General features: G+C 41.5%; 1 protein-coding gene across 4 annotated transcripts in view; it reads left to right on the top strand.

The window, feature by feature from the left end:
• The window catches only part of LOC138248803 (uncharacterized), a 254,919-nt gene that overhangs the window by 81,673 nt on the left and 147,130 nt on the right, over positions 1-26,116 (top strand). For all 4 annotated transcript variants that reach the window (XM_069202737.1, XM_069202746.1, XM_069202719.1 and 1 more), the window contains exon 3: positions 19,663-19,704. In XM_069202737.1, the coding sequence (XP_069058838.1) occupies positions 19,663-19,704 (42 nt within the window). The remainder of the gene's footprint in view (positions 1-19,662; positions 19,705-26,116) is intronic.

Here is a 26,116-nt window from a genome sequence, read left to right as displayed (position 1 = left end):
GGGTCCACACTTATCTGATGTAAAATACTAGGCCTTGTCGGGTAATTTATTATGGGTTGGCTGACATGAAATATGAGGTTTCATCATGACACTGTTTTTTCCTTTGTAGTGAAAACATGTGAATGACCAACCAAAATGTCAAGAATGTTTGCCTGAAGCTTAAAAAACTGTATATAAGGAAACCTGACTTTGCATTGACACAGTCTCCTGAGAACATACAAACCGTGCTGTTGTACTTCTAGGACGCTTGTTACTTGGTTGCAGCCAATAAATTCGATCTTTGACTTCACCTAGAAAACTCTGAGTTTCTGTGGTCTGAATCAGGAAAGTACCTGAGGTCTTTGGGTGTACTCTGGCACCACTGGGTTACCAGATCAGTACCGGTTCTGAAAAACCCAGTACCTCAGAATGGCAGCGCAATTTTTGGCAGTGCCCCCAACATTATCTTGGAGTCGGATGCCAGCAGGTGGGGATGGAGAGCTAAACGCGGGTCCCTCTCCACAGGAGGCCGTTGGTCGGAGCAGGAACTTCAGCTCCACATCAACTGCCTGGAGCTTCTAGCGGGTTCCTTTGCGGTCAAGAGTCTATCTCCATCAAAGACGGACTGCTGCATTTTGCTGCGGATGGAAAACATCTCAGCAGTCAGCTATGTCAACAGGCTGGGAGGTACGAGGTCCCGGATGTTGGCGGAGATTGCCAAGGATTTTTGACATTTTTGTCTGTAGCACCAGATTTCTCTCATAGCAGAATATCAGCCAGGATCAAAAAATTTGGCGGTGGATTGGCACTCTCACCACCTTCAGGATTTCAGTGATTGGAGGTTACACCCAAGGGTTTTCTTCCCTTTCAATCACAGATCAGGCCCCTGTTCAGTGGACCTCTTTGCCTCACGGCTCAATTGTCAACTTCCAAATTCTTTCAGCTGGCCTCCGGATCCAGAGTTTCTGGCAACGGATGCATTCCTGCAGGATTGGTCGCCTCACCTGGGCTATGCTTTTCCTCATGATACCCAGAGTATTGGCTCAGACGAGATGCCAGAGGGCCAAGATTATTCTGGTCATGCTGCTATGGAGAGCTCAGCCTTGGTTCCCCATGGCTTTAGACATGACATGCGAGGTTCCTCTCCTTATTCCATTGAGGCACAATCTCCTTTTGGACCCAGCGAGCCTTGCTCATCCCTTGATCACATCAGACCAATTGAAGTTAGTAGCTTGGAGGGTTTCTAGAAAAGATAGAGTTTGCCAGGCATTCTGGCACAGGCTTCGGACTATATCGAGCAGGCCCGGGCACCTAGTATTCACAAACTATATGCCTCTGCGTGGCGGAGATGGGTATCTTGGTGTAACGAAAGGAATGCCGATCCCCCTCAAGCAGATGTCTGTCTAGTAATCAATTTTCTATCTTCATTGGTGGATTCCAGTTTAGCTTACAGGTTGGTAAACAACTACTGATCAGCTATTTCAGCAGGCCATATCCATGTTAATGGCAAACCTGTTGGCGAGGACCCCTTGGTGTGCAAGTTAATAAGAGGCATTAGGTTTTCTAAACCTCCCCAAGCCAGATATTTGACCTTGTGGGACGTGAACATTGTGCTTAGACTCTTGATTTCTTGGCCTCATAATAAATATTTATAGTGTGAGGAATTATCAGCTACGCTATTGTGCCTGATTTCTTGCAAAAGGGTCGCAGATGTTCCTTAGATATCAGAGGTAGGACATTTTCTCTTGGGGGTGATAGTTTTGCCATATCCTGCAGAATGAAGACTAACATCAGGTCAGTTTCTTATCCGTCTTTTCCTTCTGACAAAAAGCTTTGTGTGGTAGAGTGTATCAAAGCATACAAGGCAGCTATCAGTGAGTTTCGGGTTGAGCCTGAGGGACAATTGTTCATGGCTCCCCGGAAACATTTTGGACAGGTGTCATCAGCCACTCTGGATAGATGGATGTGATGTTTGTTATCTGAGGCAGGAATTGACATTTCAATTTTTAGTGCTCATTTGGCGCGAGGCACTGTGGCGTCAACATCTTTTGCATTGGGATCTCGTTTGGAGGATATCATGAAAGCAGTGGACTGGTCTCCGGAATCCACATTCAAATCTTTCTATTGCAAACCGATTGTGGATGTAGCATCGGTTGTGGTGGCACAGCTTTGAACAATCATAATCGGAGCCTCCGGTCATGACACAGAATAAAACAATTTCTCGCTAACGCAATAAGAATTTTCAATTCTATTAAGGACACAGAGGCAAGGATTATCCCAACCTGAGTGTTAGCATTACTACGTAAGGTATACGTAGATGTTTTTTCAATACTTCTAATGTATAAAAGATTCATTCCCACCCATTGTTGTTATTGTATATGCATGCAATGGACACAGATTTTATGGCTATGGTTCCTCTCGTATGTAATGACCAGAAGCAAGCATGAATTGGATTTTTGGTTCCAAGTGGTTTGGCAGTTTACAACGTCCTCTTCTGAAGGTCTTAGTTCTTTGACGATTGGCGGAGGTCCAGGTCCTGTTTGGTGACTATCAGACTTGTTCTAGCCGATGGATTTATGGAAATTTACTTTTTACTTCAGCCATTTGCAAAGAAAGAGGAGGTTAAAATGGTGGTAGTGACTATTGAAGGGCTAGACAGTTGAGGATTGGCCCATGTGATTTACAAACTGGGGTTCATGGGATTTGTAATTTTATTGCAGTTTTGTCTTTATTGTATCTGATTGGCTTCTGTAATATGTGTAGTAAAGAAAGGGAAGCATAATACTCGCCTCCGTGTCCTTAATAGAATTGAAAATTCTTATTGCGTTAGCTAGAATTTTTTTTATTGAGGACTCAGGAACTCCACTACAAATGTCTGACATGCTACTGAGGGGGCAGGATGAGTTGGTAGATTGTCACCACAAATGTTTTGAAGGAAGTGCGGCAGGAGATTGATCTCCCACTCTTTCCCCAAAAACTCCCAAACTGATGTGTGAGAGATGCAGCCACCTTGTCAACCGATGGACACTCACAGGCATTTTCTGACGCATTTAAACAGGAGCTTCATTCGCAACTCGAAGTGTGATTCATTGGAAGTTTATAGTACATTAACAGATAAAGGCTCCATTGTAATTGTTTGTTAACTCACAGGTGGATCACTGTTTCAGGAGAGGAAAATTATAAAATGTAAATATACGTATGTATATATTCATATTCTTACAGTTTTACACAGACAAAATCATCAAAGTTCAGCTGTTATATTTTGAGTGCTCCGTGTTTGTCCTCTTGGATGTAGAAACGCAGATACCATGGGTTTACCATCACTTAGCGGAAGCATCCGCCCTGGGTGCAGGCGAGTTACAGGTGAACTTTGTAAACAAATAAATTAGTATAGAGCCTACACTGTCATGTACTATTTTGGAAGCGCAGCTTCATCGATTTGATCAGCAATTATTCAAATTGCCGGTAGTATGGCTATAGGCCCAACACCTGCATGTGCTGCACTTGAAGACTGGATATTACGGGTGTGGCGAGGGTAATTTTTTCATAAGTGTCAAACAACATGGAAGTTGCTTAATATGAAAATGCATATATAGTCATCATTATGGTGCAAAGAGGACTGTGTGATTTTAAATCTTTGTGACATGTATTAATCAACATTTGGGGTGCTGTTTATACCAGGTGAGATGAACTACTGTGTTAATTTAGAATTACATTGGAAATGAAAGGTACAGCGCAAATGCTGCCATTTGGCCTCACGTAGAAAAAGACAAACAGAAATGGCTGCCATGGATTTTGAATGTCAGAAAGGGCAGTTTTGAGTATGCCTATCAATTAGCAAATATAAATGTCACCTGTTGAAATTAAAAGCATTGGTGCAATACCATGTCGTTTGGCTAGTACTGAAGAAGGCACAAGCTGAAACATGTCTACTGTAAATAAATGACAACTGAAAAGCTATTCAGTGAGTGCTCCGTTTTTGTCTTCTTGGATGTAGAAACGCATATATATATATACATATATATATGCAAAGAAAATCTTGTAATAACAAGAAGGGTCAGGACACTTCCAGTGTAATTAAAGCTTGTTACTCTTTACAACGAAATTCCTCCCAACGCGTTTCAGCCTATATATATATATATCCACCTCAGTCAGTCCCGAAATAGCGAGGCTCAAACGTGGCGGTCGGGAATCCCATAAATATATATCAAAGCGTTTCCTTGTCCAACAATCAGGACACTTTGGCAAGTTGCAAATATATTTGAATTAACACAAGATTATTCCTTCCAAAGCGTTTCATCTGTAGCCTGGATCACTGATGGGGGACTCAAAACTTTAACCTAATAAATACCAATAAATACCAAAATACACCAACATAAAATCAGACTAACAGTAAAATACAAACAAACTACTCAAAAAGGTGGTCGCCATCTTGAAATGTTAACTGCTATCAGTTTTTAGACAGTGTTACCTCAGAATGAATTTGAGATCTCTTAAATTACCCAAAGAGAATTATCAGGTAGAAACCAAAAAAAAAAAAAAATCCTAAGTATATATCATTCATTTAGCCTAGTAATATTAAATTAATATCTTGTATAATCATAATCTGTACAAATATAATATTACTACATATGCTAATCAAAACAGAATTGATCTTCATAAGTCCTATATGCATGATTCTATAAACTTCCAATTTCTCTGTGTCATTTAAAATGTAGCTATTACCACCTTAGAGTCTATGTTTAAACATATTTTTTTATAGTTAGAGTTATTTCAAGTAATCATAACTCGTGCCTTAAGGGAACTATAACTCACACCCTCGCCATGCACAGTTTTCTCATTCATTTTTCAAGTTTAGGCCCCTGCCCTGTGTGGTTGTTGGTTTGCCACTGTCCTTTCCGCCTGCACTGAACAGTTAGCTTGCTTCCACATCCACCTACTCCATACCCTCTGTTCTCCAAGTCCACAGATCACTTCATCCCTCCTGTCCTACATGGTCTGATGTGCTGCCACTCCCCCTCCTCCTGCCATTCATGGACCGTTATGCGGCAACTTTCCCTCCTGGTCTGTCCAGTATGATTAGCTTGTTGCCCTTGCCTCTTTCTCCTCTGCTCTCTGTTGTCACTGTGCATGGCCCTGTCCCCTTACTATTGCTTTCCATGGTGCGCTGTTCTGCACTGCCGTCCCCCCTGCCCTTTGTGGGATTTTTGTGCTGCTGCAACTCATGATGCTTGCCCTGTAAGGTCAGTTTGGTGCCCCTGCCTATCTCCCTCCTGTCCTGTGTTATCTGACTCCATGTCCCTACCCCATTCTTCCTGCCCTCCATGATCCAATGTACTATACTTGCCAACACGTTGAACTTGGTAAGAAGGAGATTTTGAAAAAAACCTGTGGAATTGATTTTCCCCATTGACTTACATTGCAAAAGAGGATATTGTAGACAGGATGCAATAAAATAAAGCCCTTTTAGGCTTACAAACATTGGGAGTCTCCTGCTTGGATTGAGTCTGTTGGCATGTATGGTGGTACTGCCACTGTCTCTTCCTTCTGCCTTCAATGGTCTGTTGTATTACCACAGCCTCTCTTGCGTGCGTGGTTGGTTTGTTGCCCCTGCTCCCCCTTTTCCCATTTCCCAGCCCTCCCTAGTGCATTTTGCTGCCACTGCCCCTCCCGCCTGCCCAGCATGGTTAACTTGTTGCCTCCACATCCTCCCCCAACCCTCAATTATCCGAGTCTGTGCCCCTGACTTCAGCCTCCCCACAGTATTCTAATGGACATCTAGATTGCTAACATCATCTCGATGTAACCAAAATTGTAATACCTAAAGCATTTCCTTTAGAAATTCCCATAAGAATGATGGTTAGTGGTGTAAAACCTAAAATGAGGACACATTTTTGAGTTCACAAATAGCGATAAAGCATTTTTAAATTATTTATTATCTTGATGTTTTTTATCTAGTTGATCACTTGATTATTTGTTAGACTTAGGGGGAGAAGATGTGGAGTTACGGCCATAGCTGCAGACTTTGAAACTGGAGAACCAGGTTTGAGTTTCAGCATCAGCTCAACATCCTGTGATTTTGGGCAAATCAGTTCATTTCCCCATGCCTAAAACCAAAATGAATATGTCCTTGTGAAATGTAACTAATGCTCATGTAAAACACTTGAATACCTTGGCGTCAAGTTTGTACTATAAAAAACTGCAAAAATAAGGGGGCGTATTTACAAGCCCCTTGCGCTGCCGGTGCGTCACTTTTTTCCCATATAAAAAGTGATGACTGGCGGCACAAGGGGATTGTAAATAAGCCCCTATGGGCCAGATTTACATGGCCCTAGCACCTCCTTGCACCACCATGCACCTTAATGTGGCTCAATGAGGCAAGTTTTGCAGTGTTATATTTACAAAGTGGCACAATGCATGCATTGCACCACTTTGCGACCCCTTGTACCACATTATGCCTCCGTCAGGCATAATGTAGGCAAGGGAGTATTCCGGCATTATGAGGCCTGCAAAAATAACACAGTGAAATCAACAAGATTTCACTGCGTCATTTTTGCCATCATTTTTAACGCATCCTTGTACTTTGCTACAATAGCGTCAACATTTTCGGCGCTAGTGTAGCAAAGCTCCACAATAGCATAAAAAATGTTGACGCTATTGTTCTAACTGCCACAGTTCACAGTATTATAACTACAGCACATAGATGGTGTTGTTAAGTGGGCAAGGGTGATGCAAGAAAAGTGGCACATCAGTACTGATGCACCACTTTCTTGTAAATCTGGCCCTAAGTGTTTTGCACACTTCTGTAATTGAGCTATGCTTGGGTTACATTTGGTTGGTTGGTTGATCTTTTTGCTACATTTGTGCTCTTGTTTCTCTGGGAGACATTTTGGGAGACTTATTTGTTATGAAGCTCCCTAATTTCCTCATTAAACAAAGTATCCTCAGTAGAAAATGCCTTCAGTTTTCCACTTCGATTCCATCAAGCTGGCGTTCAGACGTCCCACACTTTAGGCATAAATTCTGAATGTTAGCACTTAAGTTGCACATTAGAACTCTTGACAGAAGTTGCTGATAACTAGGGAGTTAACTGGAAGTCTGCTGCTTGCGTTGAAAGTGCATATTTCAGTATGCACGTCAGAATGTATTAATGAAATAGAAGAGGAAGCTATTTGAGTACTCATTTGAAGCATGTCCTAATCTTTCTTTCTACAGCACTAACCATAATTTCTATGACAAAATGAACTCTTTCAGTTTGTTCCTTTCTAAATTAAATGTTCTAAGTTTTATCAGTTCGATTCAATTAAGTTGTCAGGTGTGCCACACTTTTGTCATAAGTAAGACTGTAAGCGCTCTAGATTTTCTTTAGAACACTCTGGGAGTCTGCAGTAGAACACAAGGGAATCAACTGATAGACTGCCCCTTGTGATAACAAACACACTGTAAAACATTTATTGTGCAGAAAGTGATTTTATTTGTCAAAGAAACCACCCCAGGCAGTGAGGACAACAACAACTTACTCCAAAGGTTCAGAGGCGGAGAATAAAACGTTAAATGTTTTGTGACTCCATACTAACGTTCCATATGGAGCTGGCGCTGCATCACGAGCAGCACAAAGTCCCAAAACACTACACTCCTATTGGGAAGTAAATTTTTTACTGAGAATGTCACATTTCATTCTGATATGGCTGAGAAAGATAGCATGAATTTATAGAAAATATGGTCTAAGTTTAGTTTCTGGAGCACATTCCATAACCTCTAAGAGACAATCATTAGAAAACAGTTTTCTAACAAACATGATTCATGAAATCCCAGGAGAGGCTTTTTCACAGGGCAAAATCAACTTAGAACAGTGGTTCCTAACCTTTTGACTTCAGTGGACCCCCACTTTATCATTACTGGAAACCGAGTCAATACATTGTTGATGATTTCAAACACAAAACAATACACAAAAAATACAGAAACAAGCATTTATCAAACACATATACAAATAATAACACATTTTATTTAATTTGCAAAAAAATATAAATAAATAAATAAAAAATTTAATTGTAATAGGATGGTTGGAGCTTTTCTTAATTCAATTGAAGCGTCACATCATCCATACTATACTCTTGATGTACGTGCACTGCTCCCACAAATCAATAAGAGGATAAAGATTTAATTTTTAGCCTCCAATTTCAAATTCCTTGACATTTACAGTACGTTTACAATTTTTCAATTGAGCATTTAGCCAGTTTCTTTATATACACCTTATTAATCTGTTAATATTATTCAATTTTCTAAGAAGTTTCAGACCCCCTGAAGAGGCTTTGCAGACCCCCAGGGGTCCCCTGACCACAGTTTGGGAACCACTGCCTTAGAACACACCACAATTCCTAAAATTAGTATGGTACCATCAACAGATGATTTATATTGTAACTAAAATCTGTTATCACCCTTTATATGTTCTCCTTTTTGTGACCCTCAGAACCTGACATTCACTACTGTGCATTCCAGTGGGGTGCTATCATGTATATTGGTCCCAAGATGGCTGCCAACACTTCCTGGTTAAAGTGTTGACAGCCAACGAGATCTCACCATGAGATCTGTGCTTAGGGTCCGCCCAGATATCTATATTTCTTTTACCTTTAATAACTCCAAAAGTACTGAAAGATTTACACCAAATAACAAAAAACATGATCTGCGCACCAAGATATAGCTTTCTGCTAAATTGAGTGTAATTTTGTTCAGAGATTTGGGCTGCAGTGGTATCTAGAGACCCTATGGGAAAATGAATGGGTAAAATGCATTTTGGGCCACCCCTTTTTCTTGGCTCCGCTTGATGAGTCACCCCAAAAATTTCAGCACAACAGCTGAACTGACCGTCGTACTAGCTTTGAAAGTTTTGTGAAGATTCATCAAACAGCATCCATGTTATTGTCAAAACAAAAGGTTCTAACTATAACTACCTGCTGGCTACTGCCAGTAATATATATATATAAAACACCCTTTCAGGGTTAGAGTGACACATAAATTATGCAAACCAAAAGAGAGAACACTCTGGGTAGTTCCCAAGTTTAGGTGGAGAGCAGATCTAGTAATGAGCACCAGTAATACCAGCGACACCTTATATTTCCTCACCTCAAATGTCTGTTTTCTAGCAAAGTTTTTAAAAATAGGATTAGCACAGTGCCATCCACGCTGAGCTAGAAAACAACAAAGTCTTTTGCCATTTGTGCAGCAAAAACTTTAAGTATAGGATTGTGTCATCCTTGCAGAGTTGTAAAATGACGAAAGCCTTTCACCACTCCAGGCACAGTATTACAGCTTTGGACTGGTAAAATACCATCCAAGCCTACCTGGAATGAGCAAAAGAGACTTGTGTCTGGACAAAGCTAAACCTCTCTGAAGTGATTTAATGACATTGAAACATGTGTCAGGGGTTGCTTTTGCTCATTCCACATTGGCATGGATGGTGTAGTATGAGGTATATATGTATATCTTGGTGGCTATTACCACTGAGTAGTTATAGTTAGGTAAGCAATTCCATAGGAAATGCATTTTTGTGTTGCTAACAACTTTGGCATCGTTTGACAAATCTTCACAAAACCTTCCAATATAGAGCTCTTTCTGGCCTAGCTTGCGCATGGAAGGTTTTGGGGTGATCTGTTAAGCAGGGTGAGAAACATGGATGTCCGAAAGCGCAATAACCATGCATTTTCCATAGACATCTTAGGAAGCAATACCTCAAAAACTACTAAACGGAATTACACAAAATTTGTGAGGAAGATAGATCTTGGTACGCAGATTGTGCTTTTTGTAATTTGATGTAAATCAGTTGCGTAGTTTTTGAAAAATTAAGGTACAATAATATTTATTGATGTGCATGGTTTGGTCCGCAAGAGGCTTGTAAGTGTCTTGCGGGACTGCCAATTCAAAAATAGAGCGCTCTGATTGGTCCCTCGAGCTTTTTTCCCTGGGCCAATGCGCTTCCACAGGAGTCAGATTCCCGCAGGAGCAAGTGCTCTTATTGGCTGCCAGCAACATGAGCAAATGTTGCTGACAGTCATTACAGGGCTCAGGGACTTAGGGCCTGATTTAGATGTTGGCAGTAATGGTCCCAGCCGTCGACTTTTCAATTGTAAACCCACCTGCCGCTGAGATGGTCCTCCCGCCGTATTTAGATGTTGCCTCTCTCAGAGACAAAAGACTGCATTCGAACCACCATCTACACCAAGAAAAATTGGCTGCATCAATAGTGGGACCACAGCTAGCTTTTCTGCTATGCAGACTTAGATGTGCCTTAACACCAAGGAAAAAGTGGCGGTCCAACCATTTCTCCTTAGTTGGCAGTTTAGGGACAAAAGGTGGTGAAAACTCCTCTTTTTACAACCACCCCCCTTGTCTTCAACTGGTCATTAATGGACAACACTGCCCTCACTGCTGCCATTGACACAGAGAAAACATGACCCCCACATCAAAAGACTAAAAGATAGGAATGCTGCATTGCCAGGCTACATTGGGTGGACACTGCGGGGGAGGTGGAGACCACTGGAGCCATATACGTCACAGTAATTTTTTTAATCACCGTGAAATGCATATGTCGGGAACACGAGTGGGTCAGACACAGGGGAACACATATCGCATACATACACAACTGCCATTATGGTAGCAGTATTCATTTGCAAATGAATAGTGGGACCACAGTGGCGGTACATTCACACCTGTCAACTGTGTCCAAGTGTGCACATTGCCAGGGGACCTGTACCTGTCATGTTGTGCTGCAAGTTATGCAGTCAGGCTTAGCTTGGAGGCAATCAGTAAAGCATTTATGCAGCAGACTAAGAGGGATAAAGTAAAAACATAACACACAAAATAGAGTACATTTTAATAAATTATTTAACACCAAAAGGACAAAGATGCAACCAGTAGAACCAGAGTTATGATTTTTCAAACTTTTAAGTGAAATCTAGCACCTAAAAGATCAAAGCGCCAACTGCAGACATATAATCGAGCAAGAATAGGTCAAATTCAAAAGTTAAGGACAACCGCAATTGAGCACAGTTTGGATACAAGAAGTGGAATAGACCCAGTCAGTGCTTGCATTCTTATGTACAAAAATTAATGAAGAAAAATGTCTGAGAGGGCAAAGTTCAGCACATCAAGTCTGCAGGGATTTGCAAAAAGGGAACATCACCATTGGATGGCCTTGGGATGAAGCCACAGTGAAGATTTCTATGTTCAGACTTAATCACTTAAATGAAAGTCAAAAGAAACTCCAGTGGGATGAAGCAGTGGGCTGCAGTTCCACCATGTTGGATACCCCTTTGGGAAAGGACAGCGGAAATGTATTTGTTGCTGTGAAGAAGAATGTGACGGGAAAAGTTATGCAGTCAATCTGACCAGTCTCCTCCTGGTTCTTAGAACACTTTATGGCCACATTTTGTCTAAGGGCCTGATTTAGAGTTTGGCAGAGGGGTTACTGATATCCCATCACCGTATTGTGATTTCTAAAGGCTATAATTGAATTATAATATGGCAGATGAGATAGCTCTACATAAGGGCTCCATTTTGAAAATTGGCCATCTGGCCACCTTTAGCACCACAGCCAAGGGTCAGAGAGTGGTGAGACACCTCTTGGGACTCAGACTCACTCAGGTTGGGTCCAAGTACTGGTTCAAGATGGTGGTAGCCTTTTATGTCCCTGTGGCTGTGGACAGGAGGCCAGGAAACTAACCCTTGGAGTCACTTCTGGCAATCCTGGGTGCAGGTGAAGATGCAGGGCTAAACAGCAGAGTTTGCCTCTGAGGGTTCAAGGCAGGCTTCAGACAGCAAAGCAATCCTTCCAAGTACAGCAGCATTCTGGCAGAGTGCACAGCAGGAAGTCCTCTGAATGTCCTTCTGCAGGTCCAGAACTGAAGAGTAGGTCTGAAGGTCCTATTTGTATATTTTGGTGCCCTTGTGCAAAGTAGGAGAAGCTTCTGGAAAGGTTCTTTGAAGTGTATTGCATTTACTGACTCCCCCACCCTGGCTCCAAGCTGGCTGCAGTGACAATACAAGGGTCATTAGGTCCTTTGTGTGAAGGCAGAGCACACTCTATTCAGGTGTAAGCGGGCCTGTGCTCAGCTCCGCCCCCCCATCCGGTCAGCAGATAGCCCATTGAGGAACACCTAATCCCTCTATTGTGTGCTACTCCCAGTCATGTGACATAAGGCAGGCTACAGGCACAAAAGGCTAAGGGCAGGAAAATGCCAACTTTCTAAAAGAGGGTCTATCATTGCAATTTCACAGGTACAAGACATGACATATCTACCTGCTTCCAACTGGGAATTATAGCTTATTACATGTAGTATGTAATCGCGAATGTTACCCTATGTGAGGGATGGGCCTTACAGTAGTGAAAAACTAATTTGGTAGTTTTTACTACCAGGAAATGTAAAACTTAAAAGTACATCACCAACCTTTTAATTACACATCACCCTGCTTATGGGCTACCCAGGGCCTACCTTAGGAATGACATATGTAATAAAGGGAGGTTTAGTGCTTTGGTAATGGGGTTTGAATGCCAAGTCGACATGGCAGTGCAACACTGCATTCATGCTCCAATGGCAGGCCTGGAACATGTTTTAGTGTGTTGCTTAAGTGGGTGGCACAATAAGAGCTGCAGTACCACTAGAAGCATTTAATTCACAGGCCCTAGGTGTATGGTATACCGCTTTTACAAGGGACTTATAAGTAAATTAAATATGCCAATTAGGTAGATGTCAATCAAGCAATGTTTAGGGGACTGAACAGAAGCACTTCACTGATTACTAGTGGTAAAGTGCACAGCATCATAAGGCCAACAAAATTAAATCCAGCAAAAACTGGAGATAAGTAGGCAAATCCTTTGTGGGAAGACCACTCTAAGACCACTCTAAGGCTGATAGGCTTAACAGACTCCATTCCCCAGGTCTGTAACTTAAATTAAAAGGGAGGGGGACATGCAGCCCCCTCCCCGAGCCTTTGATGGCCCCGGGGACACCATCCCCCGGGGCTGGCTCACTTACTGTGTCCAGGGAGGCCACCCCCGGGACAAAGTAGTTTCCCTGCCTACACTGCCATACTACTGCTGTCTGGCGGCAGCATTTTTAAATCTCCTGCCAAACGAGAGCAAACACTAAGGGGCAGATTTAAGAGCCCCTAGTGCCTCCTTGCACCACATTTGCATCATTTTTTTACACTAATGTGGCCCAACAAGGCCAAAATTGCTATGCCAGATGCACAAAGTGGTGCATTGCATGCATTGCACCACTTTGTAACCCTTTCCGCTACATTATGCCTGCGCCAGACATAATGTATGCAAAGGGGGCATTCCTCCGTTAGGGGGGCCAAAAAAATAGCACAAAGAAATCTAAGAGATTTCCTTGTATAATTTTTTTAGGTACTTTTAATGCCTGCTCAGAGCAGATGTTAAAAGGAGGCTCCCATTGGTTTCAATGAGACTCTGGGTGCTTTGCAGGATTAACATCAGAATTTTTTACGCTAATACTGCAAAGCGCCGAACTAGCGTGAAAACTTCTGACGCTAGTTCCCTAACTACTGCAATGGTGTGCATATAAAAAATACGGCGCACACATGGTGTTGTTAGGGGGGTGCTAAGTGGCGCAAGAAAAGTGGAGCTGCACTAGGTGCAGCACCATTTTTCATAAATCTGCCCCTAAGTCAGCTCCAAATTGGTGGGATCATTTTTGTGTTCTGTTTCCCTCCCCGTTGTCCTGCGATCAGGGAAACCGAACCCATCTTGCTCCCATCTGGAAGCTAAACCACAAGCAGCGAATAAAGGATGAAAATAATGAAGTGACAACAAACCAAAACAGATACCATTGGGTATCAACATTAATTAGGTATTGTATTTATATTTATTTTTGTTCAATGTGTACTTCATAACTTCCACACTCTCGATTATTAAACGGTGAAAGATATCCAAGGGTGTCTGTTTCCATTTGTTCACACTATTTTCATTCTTTATTCGCTGCTTACAGGTTTCCTTCCCTATTAACGATAGTTCATCATTTTCTTTCAAGGTGTTGGCTTCATAATGGGAAATGATTCTCGCATATGGTAAGAGACCTTAGGCATTGATTTACACAGAGTATAGTATACAGTCTCTTTTTTCACAGACTTGACTTAATTTAGAAGATTAATATACAATTCACGGACTATTCAAGTCTTGGGATGTCCTGTTTGTACTTATTTTCCTTCTAACGCCTTTTGACTGTGAATACTGGCATTGGAATGAAGATATTTCATTGAGATGGTACTGATGTGAGATTATTTTCTTTGCTAAAATATTGTGTATGTCATTATTTTTTGGTTCTTTCTCTTTTCTCTCTTCATTCTGGTCATGGTCACTTATTTGTTTATGGCGTGTGGCATTTTGTATATATTAAACAAAATGTTATGGTTTTGAAGAATATTGTATTGGCCCTGATGAAGTGACCTACATGTTACAACACATGCGTTGGCCCCTTTTCTGTTGAAGTAGAAAATAACATTGAGATATTTGAATTAGCAAGGATTCTCACTTCTTTCATTCTCTTTATGAATAATTAAAATAATTTGAGTGAACCACCGTTCTCGAATCCTGAAATCACAAAATATTAATCTGAATAGATGAAACAAAATACTGGTTTACTTGTTTGTGGACCTCAGACTATGGGCCTGATTTAGATCCTGGCGGTGTTACCGCCAAACGCCCCACAGTGGAACTTGCAACTGAGAAGATCGTCAAGTCGACAGTGTCCACCCGCTGTCTTTAGATCTTACAGTCCTGCAGGCAGTGTACTGGTGGCGGTTTGATGATGGAGGACATTTGCAGGACCAGATGAACATCGGACAATGGTAGTCGCTCTGGAATACAGGTACGTCACCCACACACTGTACCTTTTCATATGTGTCCTCCTGCATCACACATGACACAATGCACACTATTATCCATTGCCACTCCACAACACATACATGCTGCAAGCACACATTGCCATACATCCTTGACACAACATACACACACTATTGACACTGCACGCACACATAACACAACCTACACAACTACACACTCATCTATACAAACACACACAGAACATCACAACAATGACTGCTGAACAGCTGAACAGCAACACTCACCTGAATGTTTCACGCAGCAACACAACACACTACACAACATATACTCAATTATCAATGTCATATGCAAGCGGCACACATACTGACACAACCACAACGCCTACTACACCTCCCTCCACCTTAACCAGCCAATCACATTGCATACAGACATACACGTTCTGACTCACACATCGAAGCACCACAAGACATGTACAGGACCCCTTACACACAAGGACACAGTTGACAGTTGTGATTGCACCATCATTGTGGCACCAGCATTCATATGCAAATGAATACTGACACTAAAATGACATTTGTGTATAGATGAAATACAATATGTGTATGTGAGCTTCATCTGTTGTGTACCAGTGTGTCCCTATCCATATCTGTCCCACTCATCTCGATGACATATGCATGTCACAGTACTCTGAAAGTACTACGGTGACCTGCCTATGTCTGCAATGGTCCCGAGCTCATGTGCCGTGACCCCCAACTTACACAGCCAATGTGGGTTCCCTACTCTCGTGACCAGCGATGGAGGCATCATGGGCCATTGCCAGTAGCGACAGAGGGTGTTGTCCAGTCGTGTCCACCCAGAAATAGACGTGGAATTAGGAAAAAAGTAAGTAAGAATTGGAGGTCAGACTGCCACATTTTTCTTGGCGATAAGGCACTTCAAACTCTACATGACCGTAAGTGTGGCTGGAGTTACGCCGCAAGCCACTCTTTCCTATGGTGACTTGGCAGTAGATGTGAATCCTTGGTGGAGACAGTGGGACTCAGGTGGGTTATCATCTATTGGACTGCCAACATCCAAATCAGTTGGAACGCCAAGCAGGCGGATGGAGTTTCCATTGAAAAAGTGCCTGCGGACCTGTTACTGCCAACATCTAAAGCAGGCCCTAAGTCTGTAATGCCAGTGACAACATTAACATTTTGATCTAAAAAACTGCAGAAATTAACCAGTTGTAGTTGACTGAGCTAACTATAACTTGAACCCCACCAAAAACTGGTGAATTTCTGTGGTTTGAACAAACTTACAAAAGTTACACAGCACACTTTGGGGTTCATTCACAAAAGCATTTGTGAGTACAAGAATTAGTACTACAGGAGTACACACATATTCAGGCAGTCTAAATAGTTCCAATGGAATTGATTGGATCCCGCAAATGCCTGTCATTCTTTTTGAAAGCAGAGTGATGTAATGCGAGGCCTCCCTCACAACAGTGCACCCGTCATGAGAAGTTCAGCACTTTTGGTGAACAAAAGCAAATGGAACTATTTAGACTGCCTGAACTGCTGCAAGCCAACGTTGTAACAACAACGGTACAATTGGTTGTAAATGAATCTGTTAACTGGCAAGTTGTCAATGATAGCCTTACAGGCATTGTGATACATTTGTACTGTGGTTGACAAGGCGTAATTGCCAGATAGAGACTGTCAAGTATCATGGAATTATGTACGACAGAAATCTGCGGCTGTGATATGTATATGAGTATTGGATGCTTTAAACCTCTTTATTTGAAGTACATAAAAAAATGGTGGCTGAACATTGACACATCGGATATCGTAATGAATTAGGGCCTAATTAAAAGTGTGGAGGTCCTCGGGCCACCACACTCGCTGTGGCTGTTGGACCACTGCTGTTGTGGCAGTCCGGCCACCACATTACGAGGATGGCTGGTAGCCCTGCCAGCCTACTGCCGTTTCCGCTGGGATAGCAGATCCCGACGGGCAGACATTAGTGAACGTTGGAATCAGCTTGGAAGCGCTGAAGTCAGCGCTGCCCTGCTGATGACAACCTGTTTCTCCACAGGCCTTTTCATGGTGGTTTCACTGCCATGAAACGACTGGTGGAGAACAGGTGCAGGGGGCCACAGAGGGGACCCCTGCACTGCCCATGCCATGGGGTGCTCCCATCTGCAAAACTCATAAGCGGGCCCTTGGTCTCTTGCTTGTGTTCATGGACTTTCCCTCTTTGGAGTATTTAAATCAGTTGAATTTCTGTTTTTATTTCGGCACTCAACACTGAGGAAGGCATGTTTGCTGAAACACGTATGTTGGCTGACTGTCATTCCTTTTGAAAAAAAAAAAAAAAAAAAAATATATATATATATATATATATATAACATATGTATATACATTTACATATAATACTTTTTCTTATGACTGAAGTGTGGCACACCTAAAGCGATCTTGATTGAATCAAACTGGTAGAAATTTATATACAAAGGGAAAACATGAAGTGGTTCATTTTGTCATAGACATTATGGTGAGTGCTATAGAAACAAAAATAAGGGCATGTTTAAAGTTAGTTCTCAAATATTTCCTCTTCTATTTCATTAAATCATTCTGACATGCGAACTGAAACATGCACTTTGAGCATCAGCAAACTGCCAGTAAACTCCCTGGTGATCAGCAGCTACTACAGTGTTCTAATGAGCTACTAGAGTGCTTACATTATGAATTTATGCCAAACGTGTGGCATATCTGAATGCCATCTTGAAGGAATTGAAGTGGAAACGGAAAGCATTTTCTACTAAGAATACTGCAATAAATAAGGAAATTAGGGAGCTTCATAACAAATAAGTTTGTCAAGATGGCCACCAGTGTAAAAATGCAGCACACACATTACCCAAATGTAGCTCAAGTTTAGCCCAATGACAGAAGTGTGCAAAACACTTAGGCCCAGATTCAAGAAGGCCTAGGGCCTAATTAACATAATTTTTTATGACGCTAATGTGGCCCAACGAGTCAAAATTTTTAACGTGAGATGTACAAAGTGGCACAATGCATGCATTGTGCCACTTTGTAACCCCTTACACCACATTATGCCTGCGCCAGGGGGGCGTTCCCCCATTAGGGAGACCACAGAAATGACATACAGTAGTGGAATCTATGAGATTCCATTCCACGATACTTAGTGATTATTTTTGGCGCTAATCCTGCAATCTACTACAATAGCGTCAAAAATAATGACTCTATTGTCCCTAACCTGCCCCATGGTGTGCCGAATGTTTAATATGGTGCACAAATGGTGATGTCAGGGGGGCACTAAGGAGTTCAAGAAGATACTGCAGTGCTTTATATGAGCATTAGTTACATTACACAAGGACACATTAATTTTGGTTTTAGGCATGGGAAGATTAAGTGATTTGCAAAGAATCGCAGGCTACAGAGCTGATGCTGAAACTCGAACTTGGTTCCCTAGTTACAAAGTCTACAAATCTGGCCGTAGCGCCATATCCTTTCTCCTAAATGTAGCAAATAATCTATAACGTCCCTGTAACTTTTGGTTTTTCCATATATATATATATATATATATATACACACACACACATTTATATACCTAACAGTTTACAATAGTGTAAAACAGCAGGAAAATAGCCTATGGCCTGTGGACACTGTACGTAAATAACGCACTTACACAAGAGCAACTTACTTCTAAATGGATCTCAATGGGACTTATATATTATTTTCAGTAAATAAATATTTGCAACTTTTTCTCCTTTATGGTTGGCTGAAGAAACAGCTCTTTTACATCCCTTTTCTCCTAAAGAAGACCTATCTTTTTCCTCTAAATCTACTCTTCTTAATTCTCCTATTTTTCATCATACCACTTCTTTGTTTAAATCTACGTTCCTAACTCCCACTATCCTGACTCCTTCTTTCCTAATGGTGACCTTATGCATATGTGGTTTAGTTGTCCTGATACACTTTACTGTTGGCTTAGGCTTTGGTTCCAAATAAAAAGATTTTTAACTCACAACACTCTTTCCATGTACAGCATCTTTTTTAGGCACTTTGACTTCTCATTTTATCAAATCTTTTCCTAAGAATAAATTACTAAATATTTTATTAGCAATAGCCGTTCAACAAATTGTGTTTAATCGAAAATGCTCATCTAAACTATCATATCAGATATGGTGAGATTGTGTTTGCTCACATCATAGGTTATATGCTATATACGTTGCTCAATGTTCGCCTTCTCAGAAGGTCCAATTTTTATGGCTACCTTTGACTACGTTTCTGAATCAAGTTGGTCATTGTGTTTCATCTACTAATTGTACAATGTCTGAAAATGTTCAACATCCATGAATACATTTGCTCTCTGTTACTTCCTGCTTTACATTTATTTCCTAAAAATTTCATTAAGGCTTAATCGTTAGCATTTTCTCTGTTTCTATTTACATAATTGATCAGGACATTATTTATTATTATCATATACATGAGTGATTCTTTGTTTCTATATGTCTTTCTTTTTCCCTTTCCCTTTTCCCCCCTCCTTTTCCTCAAAAATCTAAAGACTTAAATAAGTTCATTATGGAGTTTTTACTTAACTATTTCCACTCTGATTGTTTAACTGTTTTGTTGTATCGTCAGGTTTTAATTAAAGCCTTTTCAACAATAAAGAAAATATTTGCCCTATTGGCGATCAACACCAAACGTCTCCACCAAATTGCTGGAGGATGAACATTTGCCTAAAGCATTTATCTTTTTACACTGCCTCCTAGTCTTGTGCTTTTTCACAATCAATTTACTCATTTTTGTGCTAATTTGCAGAGCAAGGGAAACTTCAATCAAGGGCAAATCTTTCCGCTGAAGGTGAGGAGGACTGAATTTAAAGTGGGGTTAAAAAGAGTAATCAGTATAGTTTTTAAAATATGTTTTCTAATAAAATAATCTGCAATGTGACCTGTGCCTATTTCACAAAGCTTGTGCGCACCTATGTCCTAGAAAACATGCAAATAGCCTATTTTAAAAGTGCAAATTCGAGTGTGTGAGTCACAAAACGTGGATTTGTACCTGTAAACAGAGTTTCTAGCATGAAACGTTATACTAGTATTACGTTTTTGTGAATAATTTGCATCACAGGTACCAGGACACCTCCAAAAGATGGTGAACACTGCCAAACATCTGGGTTTGCGGGTGCCCTTTTGGCAGCCTAACGCCAACACAGGCACCCTTGCACCATGTTGCACAGTGCAAGGGTGCCTGCGTTACATGCAGTATTGTATTTATGTATAAAGGGACACCTTCCTGCACAAAAACAATCCTGAGAGGCTTTTTCCTCTTTCTATGTGTGCTGCAGAATGCAGCACATGTAGAAAGTAGAAACAATGAGAAGAAATAAGCATAGTTCTGCTTGTTATGCCTCTCCTGGGGAGGCGTATCTTTCTGGCGCATTCCCAGGTTTATCTGTTCTTGTAAATATGGGAATGTGTCAAAATCTATGGATGTTATGTGAGAATACCCACGCAACACATATGGAAACGCCTTCCTGGTGCAGAGTAATGTAACGCAGCAATTTGCGCTGTGTTACATTACTAGAGGTTTATGAAGCCATGCAGGGCTACGCGAGGTGGCCTTGTGTAGCTTCATAGATCTCACTTAAGGTTTGCGTTGCTCTTGCACCATGTTGCATGTATGGCAAAGCAGGACATAAGTATGGCCTATGGTGTTTACCTGAGTAAGTATCCTGATCATTTTATGTAACTGGATAAAGGAAAGAGTAAAGATCTAAGAACCTACACATTGAGACCCAGTAGTCTCATCATAAATTGGGCGTAGGAGGAATAAAGCTCTCCTCTCATTTCACATAGCTCAGCTAAATCTGTATTTCCACTGTTACCTCTGATAAAAAAATACTTGCAAGTCCTGGAAACAAGGACTTTAAAGTCTAACTGATGAAACAAGATCACATACTGGGGAGCTTCTGAAACTGACTTTGAGGTGCAAAGGGCCCTCAGATCTGTTAATCCCACTGGTTACATCAGTGGTTAGGGAGCTAAAGAAGGTGGTGCCTGAAGGGTTTCCTTGGCATCCATTCTCACAAACTCACCCAAGTCCTTCTCTGTGGTTGTTTAGACCAATGTAGGTGTAGTGGTTTCCAGTCTTCACAGGTTGGTAGCACTGTAGTGCAAACTGCAGAAGAATCCAAAATTGACATTTCTCTTTCAGAAGAAGACGAGGATTCAAAAGACCCCAGGCTACCTCCATTAGGTAATTTCTAATGAGAGTGATTGAAGCAAAAGAAGTTGTGTGCCCACACAAAGGAAATTACCAAAGTGGAGCAATTGAATATCCAATTTAGAAAACGGTATGCAAATTAAAACAGAAGACTTTGAAAAAAGGTATCACATATCAAATTTTATACAAGTGAGAATACCTGAGCATGCTATGCTATGCTACTGCTACAGAAGATGGTGCTGAAAGTAACAGTTGAAGATCTCTCTCTCTTGTCAAGCCTATATATCATCCATTAATACAGCAAAATCAAGAATGCCTCCATGTATAATTATAATATTTTTAGATGTCACTGGTCTGAATGAATCTATATTACAAAATGGGATTTTGTCTAAGTGTAATTTAGATGAATTTCTCCTACTACCTCTTTCCAGACCTCAGTTTCAAAACATCGAATTCTTAACAACAAACGATTAATATGATTCTTCAACTAAAACAAGAAGGTACTGAGGCCAAAATCATTCATATGGCAAAGGTGGAGGTCTTCTACAAGGGGAACATTTGTATTTTTAAAGTTTGAAATCTGCCAAATTATTCTCTCAAACACACCTGAAATAATGATTGCACTTTTGATAATAGATGCCATATCATATTTATATTTTTCTGGTTACTGAAATGCCCCGAAAATGGCATCAACAAAGGGTTTGCGGTGCTAAAATCACCACCTTCCCCGCGATCAGGAACAGGCAGACTTAAATCGGAAAACCTAATTTTTCAACAGAATTTTGGCATTTTACTGGGACATACCCCATTTTTACTATTTTTTTGTGCTTTCAGCCTCCTTCCAGTTAGTGACAGGAATGGTTGTGAATCCAATGCTGAATCCCAGAAAGCTAAGCATTTCTGAAAAGTAGAAACATTTTTTAATTCAGCAAGGGGTCATTCGTGTAGATCCTACAAGGGTTTCCTACAGAAAATAACAGCTGAACTAAAAACATATTGAAATTGAAGTGAAAAAGCCATTTTTCTCCACGTTTTACTCTGTAACTTTTTCCTGCAATGTCAGATTTTTTAAAGCAAGATACTGTTACTTCTGCTGGACTCTTCTAGTTTTGGGGATATATGGGTACCCAGAGCCAATAAATGAGCTGCACCTTGCAGTGGATTTTCATTCTATACAGAGTATACAGCAATTAATTTGCTGAAATATAAAGAGTGAAAAATAGGTATCAAGAAAACCTTTGTATTTCTAAAATGGGCACAAGGTAAGGTGTCAACAAACAGTGGTTATTTAGACATCTCTGAATTCCGGGGTGTCAATACTAGCATGTGAATTACAGGGCATGTCTCAAATAGATGTCTTTTTTACACACTGTCTTACATTTGGAAGGAAAAAATGTAAAGAAAGACAAGGGGCAATAACACTTGTTTTGCTATTCTGTGTTCCCCCAAGTCTCCTGATAAAAATGGTACCTCACTTGCGTGGGTGGGCCTATTCTTCGCGACAGGAAACGGAACATGGACAAATCACATTTTTACATTGAAATCTGACATGTTTTTTGAAAAGTGCCTAGATGTAGATTTTGGCCTCTAGCTCAGCTGGCACCTAGGGAAATCTACCAAACCTGTGCATTTTTTAAAACTAGACACCCAGGGAAATCCAAGATGGGGTGACTTGTGGGGCTCTCACCAGGTTCTATTACCTAGAATCCTTTCCAAACCTCAGAAGGTGGCCAAAAAACACTTTTTCCTCACATTTCGGTGACAGAAAGTTCTGGAATCTGAGAGGAGCCACAAATTTCCTTCCACCCAGTGTTCCCCCAAGTCTCCTGATAAAAATGGTACCTCACTTGTGTGGGTAGGCCTAGTGCTCGCTACAGGAAATGCCCCAAAACACTATCTGGACACATCAAAATTATCAAATACAAAACTACCTGTTTTTGCGTGGGTGGGGGGGAACCTGCGATTTTGGTCCTGGGCTCAGCAGCCATCCAGGGAAACCTACCAAACCCAGACATTTCTAAAAACTATACTAAGGGAGTCCAGGGAGGTGTGACTTGCATGGATCCCCCAAAGTTTTCTTACCCAGAATCTTCAGCAAACCTCAAATTTAGCTAAATAAAAAAATTCCCACATTTCTATGTGGGATCACCACACCGGGACAAATTTTCTATCACCCAACGTTCCCCTCAGTCTCCCATTAAAAATGATACCTCACTTGTGCTGTGACAGGGAAGAGCCAAAAACATGTTTAAATTGAGGGGGAACCAAAGCAGGTCCAAAAGGGCAGTTTACAAAAAATCATTGTTAGGCTGACAAGTGCAGCAGAATTTTTATCGGTATAGATGAGACAATGTTGGGTGGTAGGAATTTTGTGGATTCCTGCAGATTCCGGAAGGTTCCATCACAAAAGTGTGCTAAAAATGTGTGATTTCCAGAAAAGTTGGAGGTTTGCAGGGCATTATGGGTGAGAAAATGGTGCGGTGCATGTGAAGCACACCACCCTGGAATCAACCAGATGTTTAGTTTTCAGGTGTGTCTAGGTCTTGTGGATTTTTCTACCTGGCAGCGTCCCTATGTACAATAAGTGCAGCCCCCACCTTTCCAAGTGGGACAATTTTTGAAAGTTACCAAGCTTTCATGGCCCAAATGTAAAACCAAAATCCAAAATAATCAAATGTTCTCTTGCTTGCCGTGGAATAAGATGTTTTAGTGTGCGGAGGGAGAGCTGAAAGACTGTTACCCCCTTCAGTTGGGGGCATGACCAGGCCCATACTGGTTGGTAGCCATCACCCCATTATTTATTTTTATTTTTTATTCCCTGGCATCTAGTAGAATATCTGAACCCTCCTCCCCCAGGGGTAATTGCCCATTCTGCCTACTTGTGGGCAGATCAACTTTGGTCCCATTTATTTGGGGTGGAGGTATGGCCATACGCCCACACTCTTATTTTGAAAAAAATAATCTTCCCTGGTCTCTGGTGAGCTGCCCCCAAAGGGGGCAGATATGGCCACCAGTAATTAGCCCCCATGGGTAGCGACCCTTGCTCAAGAGGCTGCCCCCCCAAACACACACCAATCCCTGGTGTCTAGTGGTTAGCGATTCCCCCCCGAGGGCTGGTACCTGGACGTAATGGTTACGTCCGTGGCAACTGAGAGGCGCAGCCACGGACGTAACCATTACGTCCATGGCTGGCAAGGGGTTAATAACTTAAAGTACATAAACCATAGACATCAGATTCACTTAACAGTTTGTCTCTTAGAAGCTCATCTTCTGTCATCTGTCAGTTTGTAAAAAATAATTGATGCAAACTATGTACATGTAATGTTTAGTTTTGTGTAATAAAATTGGTTTATTAAAATTGTAGGTTGGTAAAACTAAAAACTTATTAGGAGATAATTTGTGAGGGGGGGCGAAATTTCAACTGTCCAGGGGCCTCCATAGGGTTTAATCTGGCACCGTTTATGACTACTGTGTGCCCTAGCACTTTTTGCAGTGTTGAGAATTGAAGAATAGCCTTTTTATTTACAGGTGAGCCAACAATTTAGTCATGGGTAATTATTTACATTTAAAATGTTCTTCAGGAAAATTTAGTTTGTTTGCCCAAAATGGAAAGTGGTATTTGGTAGAAAAATATACATACCTTCAAAAGCAAATTAATGCAATTGAAAGTTGATAGCTGAATGATAATTCGATTTTGTAAGACCTACTGCTGTAGTTATGTCCTTTGTGCCACAAGGCATGTAATATTTTGAATGGTTCCTCATTACTCGAGTGGAGGTATTTAATATTGATAAATATTTTTATGGCATTTCTACTGGTAACCTCACCTGAAATGCTTGGGTGATCAGTACTGATAATCCTGCTTAGGGTGGTCAAAGTAAGATGTTAACACCTTTTGTCACTATTTCATGGTGATAAAATATGCTAGTAGCATGGCAGAATTTCCCTTGAGCAGAAGTAGCTCTCACTACAGAAGAGGTTGGAGGCCCCAGTCCTAGGCTAAATGCTGAGTCTTCCAATGGGGTTTAAAGACAAAGCCCCATATTTATAGTCTTTGTGCCGCAGGGCAGCGCTGCAAGTACCCTTGCTGACCTGCCTTGCGTCACAAGGAAAGCGCAGGAATGCACCGTATTTATCCACTATGGTGCCTTTCTGTTCTTGTTCCCTCTGCTGGTGCCCTTTTGGCAGCCTAGCACCAGCATAGGCACCCTTGCACCATAGTGCAAGGGTGCCTGCGTTGCATGCAGGATTGTTTTTGTGCATGAAGGGGCACCTTTCTACAGAATAGCAATCACCTGAGGCATTTTCTTATTTCTATGTGTGCCGCAAAACATTATCTAGTATTGGTATGCATGATAGGGGCCATTTGCGGTAATGCTGGTGAAGCCTATCCGTGTCGTTAGAGGAAATAAAAGATACTTCCATTTCCTCAGGCTCACCCGCGGCCGGCAACACCACAGCTGCTCAGAGGTGCGAGTCAGCTGCTGAGTGGCTCCGGCTGTGAGTTGGTGTGGTGGTGGTCAGGGCGCCAGATGTTCACCACAATATCAGCCTTGAATGTTCAGAGGAGCTGTAGAAATCTGTATAGATTGCATCAGAGTAGCTGACTCTTTTTAAGGGTAAGGTGAGGGGGATACTGTTTCAGGGAGGGGGGTTAGGTTTTAGGTAGTGGGGGACGATTTTCAGACTTGGGCGAGTATCAGAGTGTCTCACTGAATGTCTCATAAAAAAGCAAAGCTGTTTGCAAAACTAGCACAGCCATGAACTCTCGCACGGCAGCCTCATTGTTTGCCAGGCATTGCAGTCTCAGTGTGCCAGACATTGCAGTCTCAAGATGCCAGAGCCTTGTGTGACCTTTGCTATGTGGCAGAGTAGGTAGCTCCTCTGTGTACCAGGAGAGTTTTGGGGGGAGGCAGTTTTCAAACTGGGGTTGGGGAGACAGTTTTAGGGCTCAGGACAGGGGCCACAGAAATAGCTTTACCACACATATGCCTTTAACATACATGCTCTTACAACTTAATTCGTTGTAAATGCATGCGTGGTGAAG

This window comes from Pleurodeles waltl, chromosome 1_2, assembly GCF_031143425.1.
Source record: "Pleurodeles waltl isolate 20211129_DDA chromosome 1_2, aPleWal1.hap1.20221129, whole genome shotgun sequence".
Taxonomy (NCBI): Eukaryota; Metazoa; Chordata; class Amphibia; order Caudata; family Salamandridae; genus Pleurodeles; species Pleurodeles waltl.
This window is presented reverse-complemented; position numbering and strand designations above follow the sequence as displayed.